The 26,024-nt window shown below is 40.7% G+C and overlaps 3 protein-coding genes across 6 annotated transcripts in view; 2 read left to right on the top strand and 1 right to left on the bottom strand.

The window, feature by feature from the left end:
* The window catches only part of cald1a (caldesmon 1a), a 55,620-nt gene extending 54,015 nt beyond the window's left edge, over window positions 1-1,605 (top strand). Inside the window, exon 14 of the mRNA XM_034578442.1 lies at window positions 1,595-1,605. The gene's annotated coding sequence lies outside the window, so the exon portion shown is untranslated. The remainder of the gene's footprint in view (window positions 1-1,594) is intronic.
* On the top strand, window positions 132-11,279 carry tnnt2e (troponin T2e, cardiac). The gene is given in 20 exon segments (XM_034578446.1): window positions 132-489; window positions 934-986; window positions 4,094-4,138; window positions 4,246-4,253; window positions 4,358-4,381; window positions 5,418-5,438; window positions 6,187-6,207; window positions 6,611-6,625; window positions 6,710-6,754; window positions 7,127-7,147; window positions 7,764-7,788; window positions 7,875-7,935; window positions 8,596-8,606; window positions 8,608-8,707; window positions 8,788-8,865; window positions 9,984-10,011; window positions 10,014-10,072; window positions 10,182-10,291; window positions 10,467-10,557; window positions 11,162-11,279. Coding segments are annotated over 20 exon segments (867 nt in total). The 5' UTR covers window positions 132-483; the 3' UTR covers window positions 11,207-11,279.
* A 1,810-nt stretch (window positions 11,280-13,089) lies between these two features.
* LOC117757363 (dynamin-1-like protein) lies at window positions 13,090-26,004 on the bottom strand. Of its 4 annotated transcripts, XM_034578427.1 has the most exons (19): window positions 25,750-26,002; window positions 23,745-23,886; window positions 22,733-22,779; window positions 22,575-22,646; window positions 20,843-20,929; window positions 20,349-20,511; window positions 20,142-20,262; window positions 19,580-19,711; window positions 18,714-18,920; window positions 18,386-18,506; window positions 18,102-18,257; window positions 17,925-18,014; window positions 17,743-17,835; window positions 16,528-16,581; window positions 16,162-16,242; window positions 15,046-15,156; window positions 14,844-14,953; window positions 14,102-14,261; window positions 13,094-13,518 (listed from the first exon to the last, which is right to left on the bottom strand). In XM_034578427.1, exons 1-19 carry the CDS (start codon window positions 25,849-25,851, stop codon window positions 13,462-13,464), a joined length of 2,106 nt encoding a protein of 701 aa, XP_034434318.1. In that variant the 5' UTR covers window positions 25,852-26,002; the 3' UTR covers window positions 13,094-13,461. The 4 variants fall into 4 exon arrangements, with proteins under 4 accessions (XP_034434321.1, XP_034434318.1, XP_034434322.1 ...); XM_034578430.1 differs by lacking the exon at window positions 16,162-16,242 and having other exon boundaries at window positions 13,090-13,518; window positions 15,046-15,171; XM_034578431.1 differs by lacking the exon at window positions 16,162-16,242 and having other exon boundaries at window positions 13,095-13,518; window positions 25,750-26,000.
* Between the last annotated feature and the right edge of the window lie 20 nt (window positions 26,005-26,024).

The following is a 26,024-nucleotide window of genomic DNA, read 5'->3' as shown; positions in this document are numbered from 1 at the left end:
AACAATAAAACCACAATAATCATTTACAGACAATTTGGGATTGAGTCACTCTTGGAACGAGCCTCTAGTGGACAATTAATGAACTACACGTTTTTTTGCACTTCCGCATTGGCTTCCTCTCGGCCCCGGAAGTTGCGGCAATGGCGACACCGTGCTAACGACAGGTGAGACACGCTAGCACCAGCTGAGTTAGCTCATAGCTGCTAAGTTAAATTCACGAGTTATTTACATGGCGGTCCCCTGAAGACCTGCTAGCTCATGTAACATAAATATGATATAAGTAGCATTAGCTTGTTAGCTAGTGTGACTTTGGTTCTATCAACCAAAAGGAGGTGAACATATATAAATGGACACTTCTCTAAAAAGTCAAATATAACAGTAAGGACTTCTTTCCATTGTGCTGCTTTATGAGCTGAAGCTCGTGTAATGCAAACATTATATCTTTAGCTTGTTAGCTAGTGTGACTTTGCTGCTATCAACCAAATGGAGGTAAAGTGTAAAGCTTTGGAATTCTTTCTACAATATCTTGATTATTCAACAACAATATCATTCATTGAGTTGCTTGTTTATATGTTTGACTTTCCTCGTGACGTTTTTATGTCTAACAAATCAAAAACATTTCCACTGTTTCCTGAATGTGAGTGTTGGCTGATAATCTCCACACGGCTCTGTGGAGTTGTAAATGTAATATGTTGTTGTTTTGGGGTTTTATCACCAGACTTTACAGCAGCACTGAATATTTGATGGTTGATGGGAAAAAGTCTTGCATAAATGTACAGTCTCCAAACCCGCGCACTGCTTTCTGCTACTTCTCATTTTGTTTTCTTTTAGAAACTGAAAGAAACAAGGAAACAACAAAACTTCCCAAAATCAATTTTATTTCCTGGCCTAAAAGTCATTTGAAGTGGAAACAAGTTGTGTGTCCAATTTCAGGCCCGGAGTGAAGCAGATTACGCGGAGCACTTGAAGGCAGCGTTCCCCTCCAGGTATAACTCATCTCTCTGACCCCAACAGTAGAACTGACGACCCCAACCAGTCAGAGAAAAGATATGTGGTCACATGACGACCAAGGCTGTATTAACTATGCTTCCTGGTGGGTTGGATGATTGAACCTGTGTCTGTCTGGATGTGAGGATAAGACCTGACTTTACTGGTGATCCCACCTCTTCCTCTGGGATACACAAGGAGGTAAGATCATGACCTCTGGGCACATCGCAGCAAAACCCTTACAACTCATTGCATGTCATTGAATTTGCATCAATGTAAAGTTGATATTTTGCATTTTTTGATGAAACTTGAGTGAGCTGTGCTGACATCAATCTGTAAAACCCCTCAGCATGAACTAAGAACTTGCTGCTACTCATACAAAGCCTTGAATGCTGAATGAAATTGGCTTAGACGTTGCCTAAGTAGCCTCTTTAAGATTTTATGATGGCTTTTTGTGTGATGTATCCTGATCCGAGCGGTGCATATGCTCGTGAAGAAGGTGCTAAGCTCGCCCCTGAGGCTGTCGTGTTTCTAGCATGCTTCGGGGTTTGACTTTAATGCCGCCTAATGCCGAAACCAGCACCCACAACATTCCTGCCACTGTCAGACTGTGTGTAATTCCATCGTTTCAGCCAGACGGGGACTGACCACATGCATTAAAGCAAATACACGCTTAATACCCCGGCCATGACAGCCCGCATACACTGTGAATTCTTTCTGGGTTTTCCAGTCAGTGCTTTCCCTCAGCCAGATGGTATTTGTCTTTCTCCTCCTCCTCCTCCTCCTCCTCCTCCGTTGTCCCCAGTCTCGCTCTCTTTCTCTTCACATTTCTCATTCTTTGTCTTTCAACGTCAGCTGCTCAATCTGATGAAACAAGTAACAACCACGCTGGGACGCCAAGCGCCACATCGTTTGAATTGGAGTAGAGATGTAGTAGAATTTAAACAGAAGCTTGACTTTTTCTTTTTTTTTTCAAACCATATGCCGGGAAGGTGTTAATATGCCATGCAGAGATTGAATGTGCAGCTGGGCCTTTGAAACTGGTTGGAAAGACAGGACTGCAGCCAGGCAGGAGGAGGAGGAGAAGGGTTGGATGTGGGGATGTGGAACCGCTTTTCATAGCCCAACATCACCCTTTAAATGTGGGCATAAAAAATGTTACTGCTATTACCCAAAAAAAAAAGAAGCATTGGACTTGTCTCTGCGATGAGGGAGATGTTTAGTAAACAGGACAAACCCCTGAAAGATAAAACATGTTCCCCATGTAAACCGCAACGACAGAAATAGCCTGTGAATGTGGGTCCCCCCCTTTACTGTGTAAATGCTGAGGTGAGCTCAACCTATTGTCTGGAGGAGTAACTCAACACCTGTTCAAAAGAACGCTCTATTATTCTTAAAAATAGACCCCTGCTCTCCCCCCCCACCGCTTGGCCCTACGGACACTAGTTTTTACAATCAGGTGATTTTATAAGCGTGTGGAAAGTACGTGGTCTGAGGGACTGTTGTGTCATATTCCAACATGTAAGGAACCCAGTGGTTCAGCAGCCTCACTGAATCCATCCCTGTGACCTTGACCCCAATCAACCCAGTGTTGTTCTGGAGGCTACATTGACTATAGCTCCATTTCTTTACTTAAAGATACTTTATATAATGGAGTTGTTCCCATGCACATTAGCTCACAGCATTTTCTTTAATGATTTAGCATTGCATACTGAAGTTGGGATTTAATGAAGATAAGAGTTTGATGAAAAGATCAATACGACTCAAGCTTTGCCGTAAATATTAAATGAAAGCCTGGTTAGTTTAGCTCAGCATAAAAACTGAAAATCAGACGGAAACAGTTTTCAAAGCTCTGTTCAAAATTTGAAAGCATCTTTTTTACCAGCAAATCTAAACAACGCAAATTAATATGTTGTACCATGTTTGTCTGATACATAAAAAAATCAACAAGGGTTAAGTGCTATTAACTATACTACTATCGCTACAATACAAATCTTCTCATCCAACTCTCACCGAGAAAATAATTTTCCATATAACATGTAAATATATATAGTGTGTATATATAGAGTATATATAGAACTACCTAAAATGACAGAAACCTTTGAGACTTTGAGTTTAGGACCTATACTGTAGCATGTCACCAGGTGGCGCTCAAGATGCTTTGGCTTCACTTCTGTGGAGCTGTTATGTCTTCCATCTTTATATACAGTCTATGGTAAACCCTCAGGCTATCTGTTAAAAAGTTATTCTTCCTAAAAACACAGAGGACAATATACAGTTGTTCTCACAGGGTTCAAGTGAACTGAGCTTCATGTGTAAAATTGTAAGAACGCCCCTTTAATGAGTAAAATAAACAGGCCGCACTGAAAAAAATAAAACTTTTTTTACTTGAATAAAAGATGTTACGTTTGAACACCAAATCACATTTGATATGACGGACATCTCTTCTGGCGCACGTCTTCAAAGTGGTTTGAGCTCCTGGAAAATTGTTTCGAGTGTTTGTATTGAAGCTGATACGACGTGCGTAACTTCAGGTGCGTCAGAGCGTCCCTGAAGAACTTGTGCAGTTTCAGAGCTGCTCAGACGCCAGTCGGCCGCCTGCAGCCTTTATCAGTGCCAAGAGGAAATGACTGAGGATTAGGCCTGGAGTTGTTTAAAGCCCTGGGCCCCTGCTCGCAGTGCCCATGGTGGAATCATTTCAAATTCTACAATTGTTCCAATCTCCCATCACGTAGCCAAGATTTCTTTCTCTCTTTTTGTAGGTTTTCGTTTTGCTGTTTACACAAATGATAAAAGTGGAGAGTAGAAGATGAGAAACCATCTGTCCGAAAGAAATCTCAAGTGCCCATAACAACATTACAGTCGATAAGATAAAGAGGAAAATATCATGAAGTAAAACAAGAAAATCACTCAAATAGAAAAATAAATGTGAACAGCCCTAATAATATTGAACCCCAGAGAACTCAGCGTCGAGGTGTGTGTCATTGTAACAGCTGAGTTAAATAATAAAACTCTTAACACCAAAAAAGGGGATTCATTAAAAATGTATATTGAAGTGCTGATGTTCGATGTTTGGATTGATTGTGTGCTTTCCTCTTTGATTCAGATCATTTGAATCCAAGATGTCTGAAGAGGAAGTTGAGGAGATGCAGTGAGTGCTTTTATTTCTTCTTCTGAGCAATTCCTGTGTTTTATGTGCAGAACATATTTTTGTCTTATTGGTCTAAAAGTTCAAAACTTCACTTCTTTTCTTCTCAGAGACAAAGGTAAGTAAAGACTTTGAGAGCGTTTAGTGTTTTTTTTTCTTGAAGCAGAATGTCACTACCAAGGTACATCGCTAGACGTAGCTGACCCGATTATGTCTCTTCAGGGGTAGAAACGCAGCAAGAGGAAGGTGTGTGTGTGTGTGTGTGTGTGTGTGTGTGTGTGTGTGTGTGTGTGTGTGTGTGTGTGTGTGTGTGTGTGTGTGTGTGTGTGTGTGTGTGTGTGTGTGTGTGTGTGTGTGTGTGTGTGTGTGTGTGCACTTCGTACATCTGTATATTTAAATCTCCTGACAGAGGTTGTGAGGAAGATTTTCTTAAGTGAACTTATAAGAGTATGTTTGGTGTTTTAAACCATGTTGTTATTTTGTCAATCATCATATTTTGTTTTTTATATTTACGTTGTTAGGGTTAATATGAAATATTATGTGCTAGGTCTTAAATACGTTTACATTTATGTTAATGTTTATTTAACTCTCCTTTCGTTGTGCTTTAAAATAAGTTATATTAAAAAATGTTTTTTCACTGCATGCATATTTTGTCAATTATGGGGAATTTTCAGGTATTCTGGTATTTCTTTCATATCTGTCGTACTTGACATGAGTCCTAAAAGTCCTAAGTTGAACTTGTCGAAACCTGCAGAAACCCTGTTCTGAGTATTTCTTATTCTCACTGGATAAAATTACACAAAGTAAACAGAAAAATAAATGTTTCTTTCCTGTTGTTCTGCGACATGTTGAGATTCTGCTTTGATATGTAAAATGTTATAAACAGCAGACGGCCTCACTTTGTGATCCGACATTATTCCCTGTGTTAGCTTTGTTCAGAGTGAATGTCAGATACCAGCACTGGGTTTTTCAGTTTCTCCCAAGAGACAATATCACAGTTCTCAGTTTGACCAAATCCCAGCTGCAAGCTGTTTGCCAGCGTCTCACTGATCCGCTAATCCATAGTCTGCTTGCCCAGTCATGGAGACACTGAAAAAGGAAGGTTTGTATGAATAGTTTTAGTCTGGAAATAATGCCTTTATTTATGTTTTTTTACTTACAAACTGTGGGATGTTATTGTAGTGGAGTGTGTGTCTGGCAGCCTCCTGTTGTCGTGTTTCTTTGCCAACAACAACCCTTTTGTCTTCATTTTTCTTTGTTGTGTTTTTTTGGCACATCAAAGAAGTTGCACCTGAAGTAGAAGGTAAATCTCTTTATTTTTCTATTTGTCAGTATAAACCCAACTGCTTCTGCTATAGAATAATATATAGGTAGAAAATGGATAACATTAAATGTTAACTTGATATTATAGTAGTTATTTTAGTACTTGTGTATAATACTGCTCATATCAATGCTTTTGCATTATGTATAAACTATATAAAAACTCTATTTCTTTTCAATTAGAGCCTCTGCCTGCACTTAACAGTAAAAATGAATTGCCTCATTTACCTTTATCAACGTTATGTTCAGTTTTCACTCATCACTGTGATGTTTGGCTGCGAATGAGCCGCCTGCTGAGTTAGTATTTGATGAATTCATTCCAAAATTAGATATCTCCTCTGTGAAAAGTGTGTCTACACTCAACTGAGACAAATAATTAGAACTGGGATCCAAACCACTTCAGTTTATTTTTGGAGTTTTATCTATTTACTGGCAGAAGATTATTTCCTCCCTAAAAGGTTTTTTGGTAGTTTTCCCTGTAGTTGAGTGTTAAGGACAGATGATGTTGGAGGTTGTTAAGCCCTGTGTGATTTCTGAATATTAGCTTTACAAATACAATTTGATTGATTGACTGACTGATTGAAGATCGACAGAATATAAACATCTGAAACTGTTCTTTTTAATTTGGACATTTTGTAAACCTCTTCATCATCTTGTTTATTCTACTGTATGTCTTATTGCATCTAATCATGTTCTCATAATTATTTAATTATTGTTTCTCACCACCTCAGAACCTCCTCCCACCGCTGAAGGTAATGACTTGTTCTACTCTCATATTTTTTAGTGAAGTAATCAACAATAGACTTTGACTTGAGCTTAAGCTATTCTTGTTCTTATTTGAGCATTGTAATTTGATCTTTGCTAAAATAAGATCAACCTTTTTTAGTCCCACAACGGGGAAATTCTCAATGTTCGAGCAGCAAGGGCAGTCAGAAGTTGACATCAGTAAAGTAATAAGTACTTTTAAGTGTAAGAAAATAAAGTGAAATACTATAAATGGAATAAAAACAAACTGCCCTCTTCTTTCAACTAACTCAACTGCACATTCTGAACCATTACCTTAGATAATGTTAAATAACAGAATATTTACTGATCAGCTATTCTCCATTTCTTCCACCGATCATTGAATTGTCTGCTCACATCACCTCCACAAAGAGCCTGCAGAAGAAGGTAGCATATATTCGTTTTCAAGCTTTAATGCATTGTGTGACTAAATAACACTATATCACTCTGGCTTCTGTACCCCACCATGTTTCACAGAGAAGATCTTACACCTTATATTTGTTGGAAATGATAATAGTGCGTTTTCAATTCCCTGTTGCGGATGAACTCATATGTGGTGTAAATGCTTTGCTTTTTATTTTCCCCCTCATGCCTTTATATTTATTCTGATAATACACTTCCATAAAAGAACTGCCTCCACTGTCTGAAGGTAAAGCTTTCATGCCCTGAAACCCAGATAATACTCCCACTGTAAACTCAATATGAAAAAGCATTCAGACGTTGTTTAGACTTTCTATTTCTTCCCCTGGAAGTCAGGAAACTTTTCCAAATCCAAATATACAAAGCAGATATCAGCACGGAGGGAAATAGCATTTGCAAATAATAAAGTACATCCATTTGTGTTCTGCCTGCTGAGTTTTTTTTCTTCTTCTTCTTCTTCTGCTGTAGAGTCTCCAGTTGCAGATGAAGGTACTGTTTGCTGTTTACTGTTTGGATTTTGTGATCATTATTGTTGTCTAGCTGATGTGTGTGTTTGACAACTGCTGCAAAACAAGTGCTCTGCAACACATGCTCACAAACACTTGCCAGAGTAAAAGCTGTGTGTTATTTCAAAAACAGGATATTGGGATATTATGAAGATCCCCTCGTTGTTTCAGAGGAGGAGCAGTGAATTTCACTTGTACATTGTGTTACACATGCTGCTCATTATGTGACAGCTGCACTGGACATCATGCATAAAATGGCTACAGACAGGAATGTAACAAAAAATACAAAAACCATTGTGCTGAATCCAGAAAGTGATTATTCACCGACACAGTACATAAGTCAGAGTGTTTGTATTGTATTGTGAATAATAATCTGTTGCTCAGATGTTCCCAGACCACGGAAGCAAGTCAGGCTCAGTGAGATGCAGGATTAAACAATGTGACGTGAGATGCACAATTTATACAAATATACTGTTTTGTCAATATTAACATTTTAGTCTTAAAAACTAAATAGATTAAATCAATAAACAAATACAAAATAAACTGTATATGAGCATACGGTGGTATCTTAACTGTGATGTCCCTTCTTTTCACGACAGTAGATGACCCAAAACCCAAACCAAAGTAAGTCCTCTGTCAGTGTTTATATCGTCCAACTGCTGACAAACTGGGTAAAGTTCTTCTTCTAACCCAGTAATGTTTTATTTTAGAGCGTTTGCTCCAGCGATGACTGTGCCAAAGATACCAGAGGGAGAAAAAGTTGACTTTGATGTGAGTCATTGATGCCGTTTCAAAAGAAAAGTTTGACATTTGGGGATTTTCTTGCTGAGCATTTGATGAGATGATTAATTTATTCAGAAATATGATGCTACAGTAGCTTATCCTAAAGACAGGAAGCAGTTCTTACACCAATGGTTTTTGTACAGGTGAACCAATCAAGATATATTGGATTGCTTTGGATGATTTAAATTTTTTTATTTGTGATAGCGCCAGGTTAGCTGTTTACCCCTGTTAACAGTCTCCACACTCTGCTATGCAATTCTAAGCTATGCTAACTGACTTAACATTTATTTTTAGTGCACAGAAAGAAGGTCTATAAGTGTAATTCCCAAAAGTCAAACTATGTCTTTAGGCAACACAGATAAAAACACACACTCTTGTGATTTTAGAACAAATATAAATCTCCTAAAATCGCCTGATTATTTTCCATTAAGAGTATACTAAAAAAAAACAAATACCCTCTTTTTTCTCAAGTTTTGTGGAAATCCAATCAGTAGGTTTTGTGTAATTCTGCTGACAAACCAACTAACTAACAAACAAACATACAGAGGGGGGTGAACTACGGTTAGTACTAGGTCTTACTGAGAAGAGAATGTTACAAAAGGAGGTCCTCTTAAGAACAGCCCTTCAAACGTGTGTATGTGGCTGCAGGACATCCAGAAGCCAGGAGAAGGATCTTGCTGAGCTGCACTCTCTGATCGAGGCCCACTTCATCCAGCGGAAGAAGGACGAGCAGGAACTCATCACTCTCGTTAACAGGATCGTAAGTCTTCCAGGAACGCTGGCCAAGATCATTGGAGTGATGCATTGAATCACACCATGTGTTTGTGTGTGGATGTGCAGGAGAAGCGTCGTGCTGAGAGGGCTGAACAGCAGGGGATCCGTGCTGAGCAGGAGAAAGAGAGACTGGCACGTGTTGCTGTGAGTAATCGCAGTCATCTCATCATTTTCAGGACATGACGCTGTATACAACAAATAAATGACTGGCACCCTGCAGCTCCACCTAGTGTCCCAAATATGATTAGGGAGTTGGGACTGTGTGTGTGTCCTGGTGAGCAATCTTCTCAGGCTGCAGGGAGTGACAGATACTGTGTGTAAAAGTCCCTACAGTGAAGAAATACCCTATCCATTATGTTTCACCTATATTTCTTTATTGTGATATCCTGTAAAGCAGCAGAGGGAGGCCAGTCTTTAAAATATGAGTGTGCTGCTTACTGATGTCACATTATAGAATTGTCCCTTGCAGCCTTTATTTTTATGCAGCTTTCCAATGACACAGATATGAATCCGACTTACTTTTCAGGGACTCTTTTCTTTAGGATTTCATTCACAAATGCTACCGTATTTCTGGAGTGCTGGGTAAAATTAATATGTCTCCAAAGGGGAGTTTTGTCCTTAATTTAAAGCTGCAGAAATATTTTTATTATAACATGGTTGTTGCTTATAGTGACAAACCTACAAAGATTTATCAGTTCCTCTCACCTATGCAGCATTTTAGTGCCTTTGAGCTCATTTTTCTTTTTTCTTTTGAGTTTAAAAACTGATTCTTGCTCCAGAATGAAAGTTGTGGTTTTAAACTCTTCTTTATGAGCAGAGAATGATACACACTTGATAAACGGCAAAACATTTTACAAATCGGAGGAAGAACAATTATGTGTTATACCTCCTCACTGTGTTTGCACAATACATAAGCAGTATATCAATAATATATATTGAACCTTTATTATATTGCTACTGATAAAAACCTTATTTTGCAATGTTTATGGATTTCGTTTTTATTGCCCAGCCCTAGTTGCTCCATATGAGCTTGTTAAATGGACAACTGTATGGTATCAACGTAGTGATTATATGTCAGTGTTGTGTTTACAGCTTGTTTCTGCTGCCCACAAGAGGCCAAAAACATGTTGTTAGAAATCAATATGAAACTTGTTGTTATGATGAACAGATTTTCTTGCAGCTACTCTAAAGGTTACCTATGTCGTTGGCTGGTGAACAGGTGTTTCTATTCCCCCGATCATGGTGTACAATCTGTGCTGCAGGAAGAAAAGGAGAGGAAGGAGCAGGAGGACGCAAGAAGAGGAAAGCTCTGACAAACATGACTCACCAGTATGCCGGCATCCAACAAAGGGTCAGACGGCACACAAACATGTATTTGAGTTTAAATAAATAAATAAAGGTAATTAAACTTGGCTTCTTCTTTCATCCTTTCCTCCTGTATTTATTCTTCCATCCAACAGGACGGCAGGAAGGGAGCTAGGAAGCAGACAGAGCGAGAGAAGAAAAAGAAGATCCTGGCAGACAGGAGGAAGCCGCTCAAGATCGACCACCTCAGTGAGGACAAACTGAAGTGAGGAGAGTTTCTACTATGAGCAGTTATCGTTCACAGCTCTGTAGTCGGCCACATTTCCAGTCTGATCCATGTGATTTATTTGTGTATAAACTGCCATCAACTTCCCATTCCCTGTATTAGTTTTGACATGGTCTTTTAGTTTTCTGTTTCTTAACTAGTTTTTGCTCGACAGGGAGAAAGCCGATGAGCTGTGGCACTGGCTTATGACACTGGAGGCTGAGAAGTACGAGCTCACCGAGAAACTGAAGAGACAGAAATATGATGTAAGTACTTTGCCTCTGGATGTTCATGTGCTGATTACTCTGTGAAATTACACGAGTGAAAATCATTTTCTCCAAACTACACTTTTCTAACCATGTTATCAGTGGAAAAGTGGGGTTGACAGCGTCCTCAGAAGAGTTCAGCTCCTGAATTGAGACACAGCTACTATCTAGTAAACTTTTTTGTTGCTTTTTAACAGAGCCAGGGTAACGTTTTCCTGTCTTTATGCTAAGCTAAGTTAACTAGCATCTGGCTCCAGCTCTATACAGATATGATAGTGGCATCAATACCCTCTCCTAACTCATGGAAAATTAATTAAAACATATTTCCCAAAAGGTACACACTATACATTTTAGCTTTGCTTGCAATTTCTTTTCATGTAATTTAGTTTTTTGTTTTACAAGAAATCAATGAAATATGATGTGCCTAAAATCTAGTTTAGATAACATACTGTTTATACAATTAAGCTTTGATTAATGTGCTAATATCAATGGGATGTACTGATGCTCTGAAAGGCCAAATAATGTGAAAGCTGAAACATATGAAATACTAATGCAAGACTGTCCTCGAGGCAACTATCTAAAATTAATGTGGCCTGACTTCCAGATCAATGTGCTCCAGACCCGAATCGCTGAGCAGCAGAAGTTGTGAGTAACAGTTAATGAGGAGTGTGAGGCTCCTGGTTGTGTGCTGGAGGGTCAGCAACCGAGTCCTGGGCAGCGGGGATCAACTGAGCTACACAAACAGTAGGTGAAACTGGTTATTTTCCTGATGAGGAAGGTGGTGCAAGTCCAAAAAGTCAGACATTGTGTTGCTACAGCTGGTATTAAACTAAAGTAGGCACCATTTAAAGAAACCAGAAAAACAAGACAATAATTATATATGTTTGAAATCATTTGGTTTCTGGATGAGAGTTGCATGTGAAGATCAATACCAATCTATATCTGTCTGGTAAGTGTAAAGTTAACAGCTTGGGCCAGACTCTGTCCAAAGTTAAAAAACTCCACAGTAAATCAAATACGTGTGAAGGGAGATTTTTCAAGTTTTGGGCGACATTCATGCAATGTCGGCAGAAAGGAAAAACCTCTCCCTCCATTTAGAAGCATTCACACATTATTCCAAAATGATTTCACCCAGTGGGTGTTTTTGTAGCTGCCAGAAATAACTATCATCCCCAATTTTAAATTCTTATTTGGGTGCAGCTAATTCTGGATTTAACAATATGATCTTTAGACACAACCAGGCTAGCCATTTCCCCCATTTCCAGTCTTTGTGCTAAGCTAAGCTAACCTGCTGCTCGTTTTACCTTCACATTTGGTGGACTAACACCAGAGTGGTATCAACCTTCTCATTTTATTAAGTGAAAAAGCATCTTTCATGAAATGTAGTATCTGGAGGCGTTGATTTCATTTACCTTAAATCCACAAACTTTCATGAAAATGATATTTTTGCACTATCTGATTGCTTTTCTAGATTGCATTTTCAGAAATCTAGAAACGAAAATAGGGCTGCAGCGTGACGCTCCCAAAAATCTAGAAAAGAAACCAACAGTATAGCGGGGCATCCAGAATCAAAAAAAAAAAACAAACTGTATAGTAGACACTCAAGTGGTTTCATTTCTGTTTTAAAAAACAACTACAGAGCTGCACTGCAAGAGTGATAATCTGCTGTTACATTGAGTCTGCCGGGATTATATGTACTGTGATGAGAATGGTTGCTTGACGGGGCCATCGTTTTACATGGCCATTCATGTTCCTCATCCACTGGAGGGCTTCTCCATAGAATGGCGAACCTTCCTCTGGAACAGCTTATGGCTGATGAAAGCCAGGGGATGTTGGTCTTAATCTCTAGGGTTGCCTGCAAAATGACAGCTCCAAGACAGAGGCATCTGTGTGCGTTTCAAAGTCAGGAATTTAGAGCGCTGGTTTCTTACCTTTAGACTGTTGGATGTCACAAATAACTATTACTGCCTCTTCCATTAGCTGAAGCTGGTTCCTGGTCTGACACAGGGTGCAGGACTCTATGGTGTGGATCTTGTGCGACTCCATTCTTGGAGCTAATTAGTAATTCCACCAAACCCCTCTGTCCCCCCACATGTAAGTAACTCAAGTGGCAATAAAATACTTATATTTATTCTTTGTGAGCCATCTACAGAGAACCACAGTGCACAGTAAATTTCACATGTAGATAGATATGTAAACATAATTAAATAACCTGCTGCAATAGTGCTTGTAACATTATCCAAACACTTAAATAACACATTAATAAATAAAAGTTTTGGCGATACAGTACAGTGTGGTGACAATAGTGCAAAAAAATAAAGTAATGGACTATGTACACAAGTGACAGGACTAACGTTTGCTGCAAGTCAGGAGCAAATTGCATTTTAATTCAGTGAACCAATTACTGTACGATTTCCTCAGGTACTGACACACGACAGCTTCTCCCAACTGAAAAGGCTTAGCAATATTTTTTGATTTTTATAACCCTAAAGAAGTTTTCCATAATGATTTGCTGCCAACATGGCATCTAAACTTTCATTTCCTCATCACACAAATGTCCATTTTCATACTGGTTAACCGCTGTCTGCCAAAACAGTACTTTGCCTTTTGATTCCTCCAGTAGCAGTGGGAGGCAACTACACTTTCTACCTTAGCCTACGAGAGGCAGTGCATTCTCACGTATTCAATATAACACCAAGCTTTTTAAATAAAAAATGAAGCCAACTTACATTTCTTTCAGGTAGCCTGTGAGCCTAAATGGTACCTACTGTAGGTCTGAGCAGGGAGCAGAACAGTGCATTTTCATGGTTGCAAAACCTTAACTTCAAGTTCAGAGATGATAGTTCATGGAGCGTCAGTCCTTTGGGCACGACGAGGAGGAAACAGATCATGTTCAGCTCCGTTTCACCACAAATGGGTTTCCCGGATCTCAGCAATCACCTGACTAGCTCTCTGCAATGCCTGTGTAAAAGAAAATTAAAACATATCAGCTCTTTTCAGACATGAACTCTGCAGGCTGTCCGCACAATTAGGTCCAGACTTTCTCCAGAGCTGCTTGTAAAACATGGACAACGCAGCAGGAGATTCTCCGCTCAGATGCGTTCACAACAACACAGAAATCTCCGGAGTGTTCAGGTGAGGGGAGGAGCAGCAGGCAGAGGCAGGACTTCACAAATTAATTCTGCTGCAGAGATCACGTTTTTGTTTACATCACCTAAAGATCTCTTGATATCTCTGTCGGTGTCTTCAATGTGTATGGCACCGCTTATTCTTTTCAGTTTTGCGTCTCTCACGTGTTATAAACACTCGCTTGCGGTGAATCCTTCAGGAGGATCTCCTGCTGTTTTCGGACATTCTCCAGAGTTATTAACGGGGCTGGCCGGAGAAAATCTGCAGCCTGTCACTTTGATATTTGCATTATCCCATAAAGCCCCTCTGGAGAATGTCCGACAATTATAAAGAGTTCAGTGCATGTCTGTAAGCTGCTGTAGAGAGCTTTAGCTCATCGAGGAAAACTACACACCATCAAGGTGGAGTGTGTTACCTGTAGCATGTCCGCGGCCTCCTTGCGCCGCTGAGCCATATCCTCTGACTCGGTCAGCAGATCATTGAGGAGGCCAGATTTATACAGCTGGCCAACAAGCTCACTCTGGAGGCTGTCCTTCACATGGTTGACCAGGAAGTGCATCACTGCCTTCGGCACACTGCGGCACACAGAGGGAAAACAAATCGAACAGATGGTTGAGAACAAGGCAGCAAGACGGCCGGATGATTGTGTCGTCCCCCAGATGGAAGGGCTCCAGTTTGACCCAGCAGGTGTCTGTGGCTGTCAAGGTATCGAGGGGAGATAAATACGAGCTAAATACAAGATATGTAGCCTAATTGAGCTCGGGGGACCCTGCACCCCAACAATATGGTGAAAAGTTTTGATGTTTTCTTCGGTAAAATAAAATTGTACATATATCAGAAAGAGAAAGAAGTTCTTATATTGTTTTTTTCCCCATTTATTTCAATGAGTGAGGGTCTAAATAAATAATACATTCAATAATTTCTTTAGGAAATCAAATTCGATGATGTTTGGGTTAGTTTCTTTTTTTTAAAGTAATTTCCTACAACAGCTGAGGCCTGCTGTTTTACAACTTAAACAAGAGTAAATGATACATTTGTTTTTCTATTGGTGTAAGTAAGATTTAGTCAAAATAAACTACAGTGACTGATTATTGTGACAAAGGAAAACCAGAGTTGTCCTTCATAAAATCATCTATAAAGGGACTTGGAGGACCTACCTGTCCTGAATGTTCTTGCGGACAATGAGGAAGTACGACTTGATGAGGCGTTCGATGACCTCACAGTCCCGCTGCTCACGTGATGACAGCTTCCTGGCGACTGGCACAGGCTGGAGGGAGACAGTAGAAAAAACTCTTTTTTTTTCAGTCGGTCGCTGAAATCCTCGTACCGGGGCATGCTAACAGGCGGAAGTTACGTTACCACATCCAGCAGGTTGATGGCTCCTTTAAAGGGGCTTCCAGGTCCAGAGCCGGGGGCTTCCTCTCCTTTCTTCAGCATCCCCCTCCAGCTGCCTGTGCCGTCCTGCTCACCCTGCGGTCCTCCTGCCTGAGGAGCCATGAGGAAGAGAAGAAAAATGTAGAAGCTGTCATCAAACCACCCTCGCCACTGAGTCATCAGAACAGGGTTCACCAGGAGAGGATGGTTAGGGTATAAACATAGACTGTATATAAAGATAGACGATGCATCCCCATTTCCTCCCACTATACAGAAATAAAGCCAAAATATTCTGGGTACAAACGCTGACATTTTGTGCATTCTGTGCCGGAGTCTGTGCAGTGGCGATCGGGGAATGATGCCGCTGTGTTGAGCCCCTGCTGATACAGGCACTCAACCAATCGTGAGTTAGTCTCAGCTGTCAATCATGACGTTAACCTTGTGTTTACAGCATCAAACAACTTGAAAAATAAACACTGATCATATCAGTGTGATAAGAACTACCTAAAATAACAAAAAATATATCTTTAGTTTGGTCCATGTCCAATGCATTAACATGGAGGAGATGGGGTTTATGACCTGTATTGCAGCAAACCACCAGGGGGCAATCAAGAAACTTAGGCTTCACTTTTGGGGAGCTGTCATGTTGTCAAACTTTATATACAGCCTATGGGTATAAAACATTATAATCCTATCCAGGTTATATGCAAGACAGCCACCACAAGTTTAACAGGCAGAGATTCCAGAAGCTATAGATTTAAAACTGGGCACATTACAGTCTGTATTCATCCTCCTTAAATATGAACTTACAGCCAACGACTTCAGTACAAAAAGACTAAGTGTTAAAAGGAGTAAAAGGAAAGGAGAGAGAGGAGGGAGAAGGCTTTATGTGTGAGACAGGTGGACCAGCTTTAGGGAGAGAGACACTGCAGAGAAAGTAACAGTTGTTAATACACATCCACACAGACCGAGGTGAAGCAATCCAAGAGCACGGCATCAGCAGACAAAGATCAGAGTGCATGCCAGCAGCCCATGCCCATCCACCCATCCATGCCCCACAGCCAGCCAGGCAAAGAGCCAGCGAGCTGCGTACGTGCCCACCTTGGCACCATCCATGTCTGCTCCAGACGCAGGGGGCTCGCCAGAAACCACAGTTGGACCAGCCGGGCCTTTGCCAACAGACTAGCAGGAATATGAGAGCAGGAGTGGAGAGAGAGAGAGAAAAACGTGGAAATGTGGAAAGACATTTGAGGGGAGGAGAGGAGACGCTCTGCGGAACGAGAGAGGGGAGATGTGGGATAAAATTCCTGGACGGAAACTACCCGAAGCATTTGGTCCACAGATCCTCACGCTGCTGTGCTACGAGTGATTAACGCTGCACAAGACCCCTTTATACTCAAGACACTGCGAAAATTAGAATATATTCTTCTCTGCTATTACATTTTCAAATAAGACTGTTTCTTTTACCTTATCCCTGGGCACTGCAGCGGGCAGCTCTCTCATCCTGTTCCTCCTTTGCTCCTAGAAACACACAAAAACAGATTTTACTGGTTTGGGCTAAATTATTTCAACACATTGCAGATAATTTACTGAAAAACATATCATTAAAATTCTACTTAAGAGGAGCAATGTGAACAAGAGACACCTCACTTCATCAAGTATGAAACACTGGAGAGAATGGGGTTTTTCACTCATCTTATAAACCAGGTTGTAGAAGATGGGTTTCAATTTTACTATCACAAGGAAGGAAGATACATTCTTGATTCAGGAACATAGATGGTGTCGTAGTAACATTATGTAACGTCTACGTTTCCCCTGGAAGTGAATATGCCTTTTTACAGAAAGATGTTTGAGGGAACCAGAGGAATTATTATATGAGGTGGAGAATGAAACATTCCTCTTATCTCAAAACTAGACTCATTAAAAGGGGCAATGTGTAAGAATTGACCAACTGTCAAATTCATTCTCCACAGAGAAGGAATATATGACCAGAAAAGTGTGGCATCTTCCTCTGCTGTAAAGTCCAGGAAATGCACTTTTCATCCCCTTAACTAGTGTCATCGTCAAACCTGCTTTTGGGCCAAAACCCGGTGGACCGTCAGAAAATCAATACGTTTTTACACACCATTTCTGTCTACCTGTCATTTTGGGTGTACGAAGTTAATCAATTAAAAGCTCCAGGTAAAAATGTTTCCTGAATAATCTGGATGTTCACGTTTGCTTTTTTATACTTTTTTTTGGTTTCTGAATTTCACCGCTCCACCTTTATTTTTTCTTTTACTAGACGTGACCTTTTTAAAACAAAAATAATTAAATTCAAGCAACTTGTATATAAAATATTTGACACTGGAAATTGTGAACGGCAGAAACTTCTCAAAGTCTGCCGTTAAAAGATGTAGCTGATCTTCTGCCGTCAGAAGAACTATCTAATTCTGCCCTGCACAGATGATTTTTGGTGAAATGACAATAAAGTTGTTGAACCTGAATCTTGAATCTAAGATTATTTTCCAAGTAAAGTATTTTTTATTTCATTTGCTTTTATACATTCTAATTGAATGACAGTAAATACTTTTTATATACTGGTATGCACTGGTAACAAGTAACCTCCACATCTACACCTCTTCTCTATTTATTCTGCCATGAAAATGTATGTATTTTAGTTTATTTATAGTGAGTTCAAACCTCTATATTGTTATTCATGACGCCACAGGCATCTGCAAAGTCTGGATGTTTGGTGTTGATGTAGGCCAGCTCAATCGCAACCAAGTTGTGGACCTGTGACAAGAAAAGAGGAAAACGTCAGTCATCAGTACAGCACAGAGATATGAGATCATGTGAGTAGAAGGTGGATAATGCAGAGGTACCATCTCATTGGTGATGGGCAGTCTCTTCCTCAGCAGGGAGGTGACCACTTCCACAATGGCCTCGTGCAGCTTAGGGAACCTCTGCAGCTCCTGCACGACAAAAACGATATGAATGTCAGTATGCGAGGGAAAAGATGAAATACTTTCCCAGAAAAAGATGTGGGCAGAGCTGATAACCTGTGTGCTGTAGTTGCTGCAGTGCTGGATGATCCTCTGCATCTCCTCGTGGACCAGCTCCACACAGCGCAAACTGGGCTCCTCCAGGCGTTTCACCTGCTTTTTCACCAACAGCTCGAAGGAGACCTCGGGCACAAACAGCGATGGGCGCGGGCCCTGGTGTGGGGAGGGAGCTGCAGGTTAGTGGCAATTTGTGTTCAAAGAACTAAAATAGGCTGCATCGAGCAGAAAAGGTCAGGTTTTCTTGTTGTAACAATGTATGAGGATGATGCAGCTGCACTCACAGTGGCGTTCCGTATGGCCGTCAGGATATCTATGGTACTGAGTCCTCCCAGAGGATCCACAGACTCCAACGTTCTGCCAAACGTCTCGTGGAATATGTAACAAATTCTGGCTCCGCCGCACCTGAAAAACAGCAGCGGGGGGATATTAGCTGTGGTGTGAAGCCTTCCTCTCCTGTCAGCTCTTCCCTCACAGCGGCTGTGCGTGCCTCAACTCACAAGTTGTGTCATATTAAATGATGAAACAAATGCAGCTATTTTGCTCATTTCCCCAGCGCTGGAGCAACAGCACCACTCTGTGGCCAACCAGAGGAAGTGTGCCGGTACTCACAGCTCTGCCGTCTCGATGTACTTGGCCGTGCCCTCGATGGTGTTGCAGTATTCTGTGGCGAACTTGGTGATGAGCTGGAGCAAGGTGGCGCTCTGGTCCTCGACGGGTTCGCCGTAGCTGCTGAGCAGGGACTGGTACTGAGCTGCCAACACGTTGATCCGTGCCTTCAGCTCAGGGAGACAGTCTCGGATGTGATGCATCAGTAACCTGACATTGTGACGGCAAAGGGCAGAGGGCTCAGATTTTATGCAGATGTGTGAACTATAGTGAAGCTAAACGCCTGTTGTTTGAATCAGAGATTCTAATATTCCCCCTGATGGCTGATTAATGCCAGAACATTCAACACACTGATGCTGACATAACCTAATGTGTCCTGGTGTTTAAATCCATGCACATACGTCTGTGTCACTCATTTTACTTTTCGCACAGTCATTGTTCATGAAAAAAAAAAAGAATTCAGTGGATATTTTATTCATTTTTACTCACATATTTCAACCCAAACTTAAACTATTCATGAAACCTTGTGATCACAGTCCCAATCCTGTTCTCTTCTCAAAGATAAGTTTGAATAATTCACTATCAGAAAATCTCGGCTTCAACAAGTTAGACTAAAATAAATCATGTTAATTTCCTTATTTTAACTTGACAAACTTTTTCTGTTGTTATGTGATAGGTTATGTTTTTGCCCCTGTCGGTTTGTTTGATTCTTTATCAGCAGGATTATGCAAAAACTGCAGTACCCAATAAATGTTGGCGCAGATCTTGCATTTGTTGTGGTTTCATAAGGAGACAGTGGACTGGTGGAGGTACACACTCTACTGAGTGCCATTATATTTTGTCATGATATTGTTTGTGGTTATATTTACCTGTTCAGGGTCCTGGCCAGGTACTTGGTTCCATTTCTGTTGGCAAGAGACGGATATTTCTTCTGGAGGAAAGCATATTCGTCCCGGATGGCATCAGCCACAGACTTTTTATTGTTGATGTCCAACTGGCTCCTGAAGGCAACACAACATTTAGAGCTGGACAATAACCATAAATAATAACAATAAATACCATTAGTAACATCTTACATTATTTATATAAATATCATGATATCTAGTTTAATACGAGTCTGATTGATGGTGACTATAGTGAACTGCATAATACATTAAAGGGGAGAAGCCATTTCATATTAAACAACAACCCACAGTGTAATTACTGTGATAAAAGCAAGATGGATGGATAGAGATAGACAGGTGGATGGATGGATGAATAGTTAGATAGATAGTGATACATCGGCCTTCAACAGCAGCATTAATAATGTATTGTAGTACTTTCATCTCTACTGAGCCTCTCTTTTCAATTATTACACACATCTCCATCATGAGTAATAAATAATTTCATTGTATAATTATAGTATATTCAGTAAACATATACTGCTCAGACCTGTTGACGACTCCGATGAGGCCCAGTTTGACAGGAATGACTCTGCCCATAAGAACATCCATCGCATCGGTACCAGCGTCCATCAGGTCCAGTTTGGTCACCACAGCAAGTGTCCTCCTGCCTGGTGAGTCAAAGAAACGCTTACCAACACAGATCTATTTGCCGTTTATCATCAAATTGTGATGTCTTCTTCTTAGTCTCCCTCACCATCGGGGTCGACCTCCCGTGCCACCTTCAGCGCCTCCGAGGTGGCCATGTCTGTGTTGGCAGCCGTGACAGCCAGGATGATGGAGTTGGGGTTGGAGATGTGCTTCAGGATCAAGTCTTTTATCTGAACCTCGATGTCCTTGGGCTGATCCCCTACGGGCACCTGAAGGGGACAATAAGGCGATGGAAAAGACAACGTGTCAAATGAACACGCTGCACCAGAGGGGAGGAACTAATGAGGCTGGAATCAAAGCCTGTACACACTCAGAGCCTGAAAGTTTAGACGAATTAACACAGAGTTCATTATTCACTGCTCTGTACAAATATCAAATACACAACAGCATCAACCAGGCAGATATTAACACCAGTGACCAGACAAATCTGGTAAATCAGGACTTTTATGTGTTTCTGTTTTTTTTATGCATCTTTTAAAAATGAAATATTGTTGATCAAAGCCTCGTCTTGAGGAGGAGGAGGAGGGTGACGTGTGTTACCTTGGTGATTCCTGGCAGATCCACCAGTGTGAGGTTGACGACATGAGGAGAAAATATCTTCAGATGAATGGGTTCATCGCTGATCCCCTGCAGAGGAAAAAAAACACAACACTTGTGTTCTTACTGGTGTATTTATCATCTTAGAACAAGTTAAAAATAATTTACTAACTGTCAGAGCACAGATTTTGCCTACTGGATGACAGTTTGGAGGATAATGATATTAGATGAAACATTTGAATTCCCTTGGTGCTGGTTCTGACACTTCTGCACAGCTCTTATCTGTCTTAATGATAAATACATGGAAATGTTTGAAAAAGCTGCTTCCAGACATGCACTGAACTCTGGATATTGGTCGGAAGTGCTGTACATGAGAACGCAAATGTCTGAGTAAGTTGCTCTGGACATTATCTGGAATATTTCCATCCAGCCTGCTGTGAGAATAGAGTGGCAAAATGTCTGGAAAATTAACAGCAAGCGAGTGGGCGTGTTGATGATGTTTATTACCCTTGTGTTTTAACCACGATGGATGCAAAACAAAAAAAACTAAAATAATAGAACCGTGGTTATCTAAAGAGCTCCTTCTTCTATTTGCATTTCCCTCAGCTTTCTCGAAGCACTTCCAAACCCCCTTTGGGTCCCAGTTGTCCTGAGCTACACGCCTGATTTTCCGCTGTGGTCTCAAACTTGAGAAACCTACTGCAGTAAAAATCTGCTGCGCTCAGCTCAGGGCAAAACTCAAACTCAAGCATTTACTCACATTGTCAGATGTGTAACAAAAGTTGTGTACGCTTTCATCTCACTGTGTCGGGATTATTGTAATTCTCTGAACATATGCGTTTTGTCACTAATCCCTGGTTCTGCCTGCAGGTAGCCTGGAATGTGTGCCTAGTTTTATAAGTAAAAAAGTAAAGTAGCAAGGAATATATTTGTCATTTTCCAGCCTCCCATCATTTACTGTGACATTAGTTCAAAAGTGGTGGACTTAAACATTTATGTAGCTTTGAATGTTATTATTTAATATCTTCTCATGATTTCCGATCACCACTTGTTCACTTGGTCGTCAAACTGATGTTTTCATCTCTCACTGTATCATATGTTTATTTTTTATGCATTGTCTTCACCATAGACTCTACATAAAGATGGACGACATGCCAGCTCCCCAAAAGTGAAGCCAAAGCCTCTCATTCAGCCCCTGGTGGCAGGCTGCAGAATAGCTCATAAACCCGCCTCCTTCATGTTGATGAATTTTATAGGACCTGGTTAGGGAATTTTTCCTTTAAGGTTTATTTTAATTAGTTATTTGATGCTATAAAAACAGGGTGAAGAGCCATGATTGACAGCTTAGACCACTCGTGATTGGTCGAGTAGGTGTATCAACCGGATTTCGTTACCGCAGCTCAATCACTACTCTGCAGACTCTGGCTCAAAATGTACAAGATGGCAGCGTTCGTATCCAGAATATTTTGGCTTCATTTATAGATGCTGAGAGGAAGTGGAGACGCGTCGTCCATCTATATTTACAGTTTACAGTACATACCTTAACATAATTAATGTGATTTAGACGTACTTGAACTGAATTTACTTGGAGTAATACACTTAATAGATTCAGCACAATTACTTTAAGATCATAATTTAAGTGTACAGATGTGAGCCACACCCCGTGCAGTAAATCAGGGGTCTGCTTTAGAAATACAGAGAACACAAGAGACCTCTTCATTTTCCATCATCTCACCTTATTATTCCCCGACACTCGCTCCGTCTCATTCTCGATTTCTTGCCTGATTTCATCGAAATCTGTGTAGATCTGTGTAAAGAAAAATAATATTTTTAAAATAAAAAACGAGGACAAAAGGCTGTTAGTGAAACACTTCACATCTCAGAGCCACATACCGTATTTTTTGTGTGCAGAAACTTGCCCCACTCTTCACCCTCTCTACCTGCGAATCACAATAAAAGCAGTTTGGGTCACACTATTCACTCAGCACTCTCAACGTGGAGGAATGAAGTGTTGAACTAGTCTGAGCAGGCGGCTAAGCAAACACAGAAACCACTAGCTGCACAATAAGGATCGAGACCTGATGACAGTTACTAGTCCTGTGAATAAGGCAGCAGGATCGATGGGGGTAGAGCTAGGAGGCTAAATCAGTTTTATTTCAAAGCTGTATAATGCACCTCAGTGAAGAACAGTGGGTTTTCACACCCTGGCATCTGCAAGTAATTAGAAAGAAAGAAACAGACATTTAAAACTGTCGCTGGCATCTGGGGACGAGGAAAAACATATATATATATATATATACAAGATACTATTCAACCTGGACACCAACAGTTTTAATCATGTGCCCTCCATTTGTGTGGAGAACAATCTAAATATTGTAAATATGCTCAACTAGAAGGGCACTTAGAGAGCACATACCCTGCCAAGGCTGAAAGGCCAATATTACATATTGAGATCAGATACATACACAGAAATTATCTACAAACTGTTCACACTAAAAAATCTTTTAAAAATGTACTTTTGATTCACACAAACTGGATCCGAATCCAGATCCAAACCATATTTTCCCTGTACGTAGATATTAGCACATGCCAGATTTTTTGGAAAAATATCTTTGCAATGTTTCTTGAGGAATTGACTAAAATCCCACATCTCACAATGTGAAAAAAATATCCTGGATCCACCCCCTGATCCAGATCTGCATCCAAATTTAATGGGTTCTTCCCTGAGCCATACCACATCCTTCCACCAAGTTTCATGGTAATCCATCGACTAGTTCTCGTGTAATTCTGCTATAACAAACACATGCAGATCCTTGGTGGAGGTTCTTATATTCAAGCATCCGACCTGCGTGCTGGAGTCCTAGCAGTGAAAACCTGCTGAGGTCAGAGGGATGTTGGTACCTACCACCGTCATCATTTTTCCTGGAGTCTCCAGGATCCACGTGGACCAGCTGGAGGATGAGGGGTCGCCTAGTGACGACACCAGTCCCACGAGGAAGGAGGTCCCTGCCCACCAGGCTCTCCAGCACGGAGCTCTTACCACTGCTCTGCAGACCCAGAATAAAGAGGGAGACAGGGATTAGATATTGAGGTCATGTGGTCTGTCGTTTGTGAAAAAACGGTTACGGCAACCACCACTTTGAAAATTGATGTGTCTATTTGTGGTCTTACGGTTAAGGTCCTTGGAGCAAAAAAATAGCGAAGACAAACGTTTAAAGTTTAATGACACTTTTGATTATCAGAGCCATGATGAAAAAGTTGCCAACTTTAGTTTTCTCCAAACAAGTTCTACAGTAAAATCTTCTGAAACTTGAAATGTAGACAGTGGGTGTCACCATGAACAAGAGTGAGGTGAAATATCTGTGTCACCTCTCAAGGATTTTTTAAAATAATAACTAATAACACAAGGTTATGAGTGCCATGATGAAAAAGTAGTGGATTTTCCCCTTAATTTTCTCAAAGATTCTACAGTAAAATCTTCTGAAGCTTGACATACTGACAGTGGGGGTCACCATGAACAAGTGTGAGGTGAAATATGTGTGTCACCTCTCAAGGATTAAAAAATAATATTTAATATGAGCAAGTTATGAGTGACATAATGACTTTCGTCTCAAAAAACATACACATGATAGTCCATTATACTTGTTATTGTCCCGCAGTGATTAGATGAGGGAGAAACCAGGGGCTGTATCCATCAACACCAGAGATAGAGGCTGCAAAGCTTCATTGCACCTGTCTGTTCCTCAAGCACTGACCTGGTTTCCCCTACAGAGATTCAGTGATTGAAGATGATCAAAATAGATTGCAGTGCCTCTGCCAGAGCTGACTGCAGATGAGCTTTGCAGCAGTGAAGTTCACTCTCTGTGCAGTGTAGTTCAATGTGTAGTGAAGTTCAATGTGTAGTTCAATGTGCAGTGTAGTTCAATGTGTAGTGAAGTTCAATGTGTAGTTCAATGTGTAGTGAAGTTCAATGTGTAGTTCAATGTGTAGCTTAATGTGCAGTGTAGTTCAATGTGCAGTGTAGTTCAATGTGCAGTGTAGTTCAATGTAAAGTGTAGTTCAATGTGTAGTGTAGTTCAATGTGTAGCTTAATGTGCAGTGTAGTTCAATGTGTAGCTCAATGTGTAGTGAAGTTCAATGTGTAGTTCAATGTGCAGTGTAGTTCAATGTGTAGCTTAATGTGCAGTGTAGTTCAATGTGCAGTGTAGTTCAATGTGTAGTGTAGTTCAATGTGTAGCTTAATGTGCAGTGTAGTTCAATGTGTAGTGTAGTTCGATGTGCAGTGTAGTTTAATGTACAGTGTAGTTCAATGTGTAATTCAATGTGTAGTTCAATGTGCAGTGTAGTTCAATGTGTAGTTCAATGTGCAGTGTAGTTCAATGTGTAGTGAAGTTCAATGTGTAGTGAAGTTCAATGTGTAGTTCAATGTGCAGTGTAGTTCAATGTGTAGTGAAGTTCAATGTGTAGTTCAATGTGCAGTGTAGTTCAATGTGTAGCTTAATGTGCAGTGTAGTTCAATGTGCAGTGTAGTTTAATGTACAGTGTAGTTCAATGTGTAGCTCAATGTGTAGTGTAATTTAATGTGTATTGTAGTTTAATGTGCAGTGTAGTTTAATGTGCAGTGTAGTTCAATGTGTATTTCAATGTACAGTGTAGCTCAGGGTGTTGTGTAGTTCATTGTGTATTTCAATGTGTAGTGTAGCTCAATGTGTAGTGTAGCTCAATGTGAAGTTCACTGTGTAGTGTCATCTCATGCAGCCTCTAATTCCCTGTGGTGTCTGAATATGTAGCATGCTAGTTGAGTATCCACAGCTAGCAGAGTTACCTTCATTCACACATGTCATTAAAGATAGCTTATCTAGCTAGCATGACAGCTAAATGACTGAATGCACACACGACCAGCGTCTTACCTGAGTCCCGACCACTGCTATCTGCGGCAGCTGGATGATATCCGCCCCCACCGTGTTGAACACGTCCTGCAGCTTGTTTATCACCGGGATAAGAGCCTCCATGTTTGTGCTGCACCAAATAACTCACAAACAGCGGCTAACTTCGTGATGGAGCCAAAGTCATTCAATGTCCCACCGACACCACCATTGCCGCAACACCCACTGGCTGGAGGACAGGTGCTGTTTCTCCGTGTGGTCCTGGGAGGTGTAGTTCTCCTGCGGCAGAGCGCTACAGC

This window comes from Hippoglossus hippoglossus, chromosome 23 (assembly GCF_009819705.1).
Source record: "Hippoglossus hippoglossus isolate fHipHip1 chromosome 23, fHipHip1.pri, whole genome shotgun sequence".
NCBI classification, from domain to species: Eukaryota; Metazoa; Chordata; class Actinopteri; order Pleuronectiformes; family Pleuronectidae; genus Hippoglossus; species Hippoglossus hippoglossus.
Note: the sequence above shows the minus strand (reverse complement) of the source record. Positions and strands in the feature narration are given on the sequence as shown.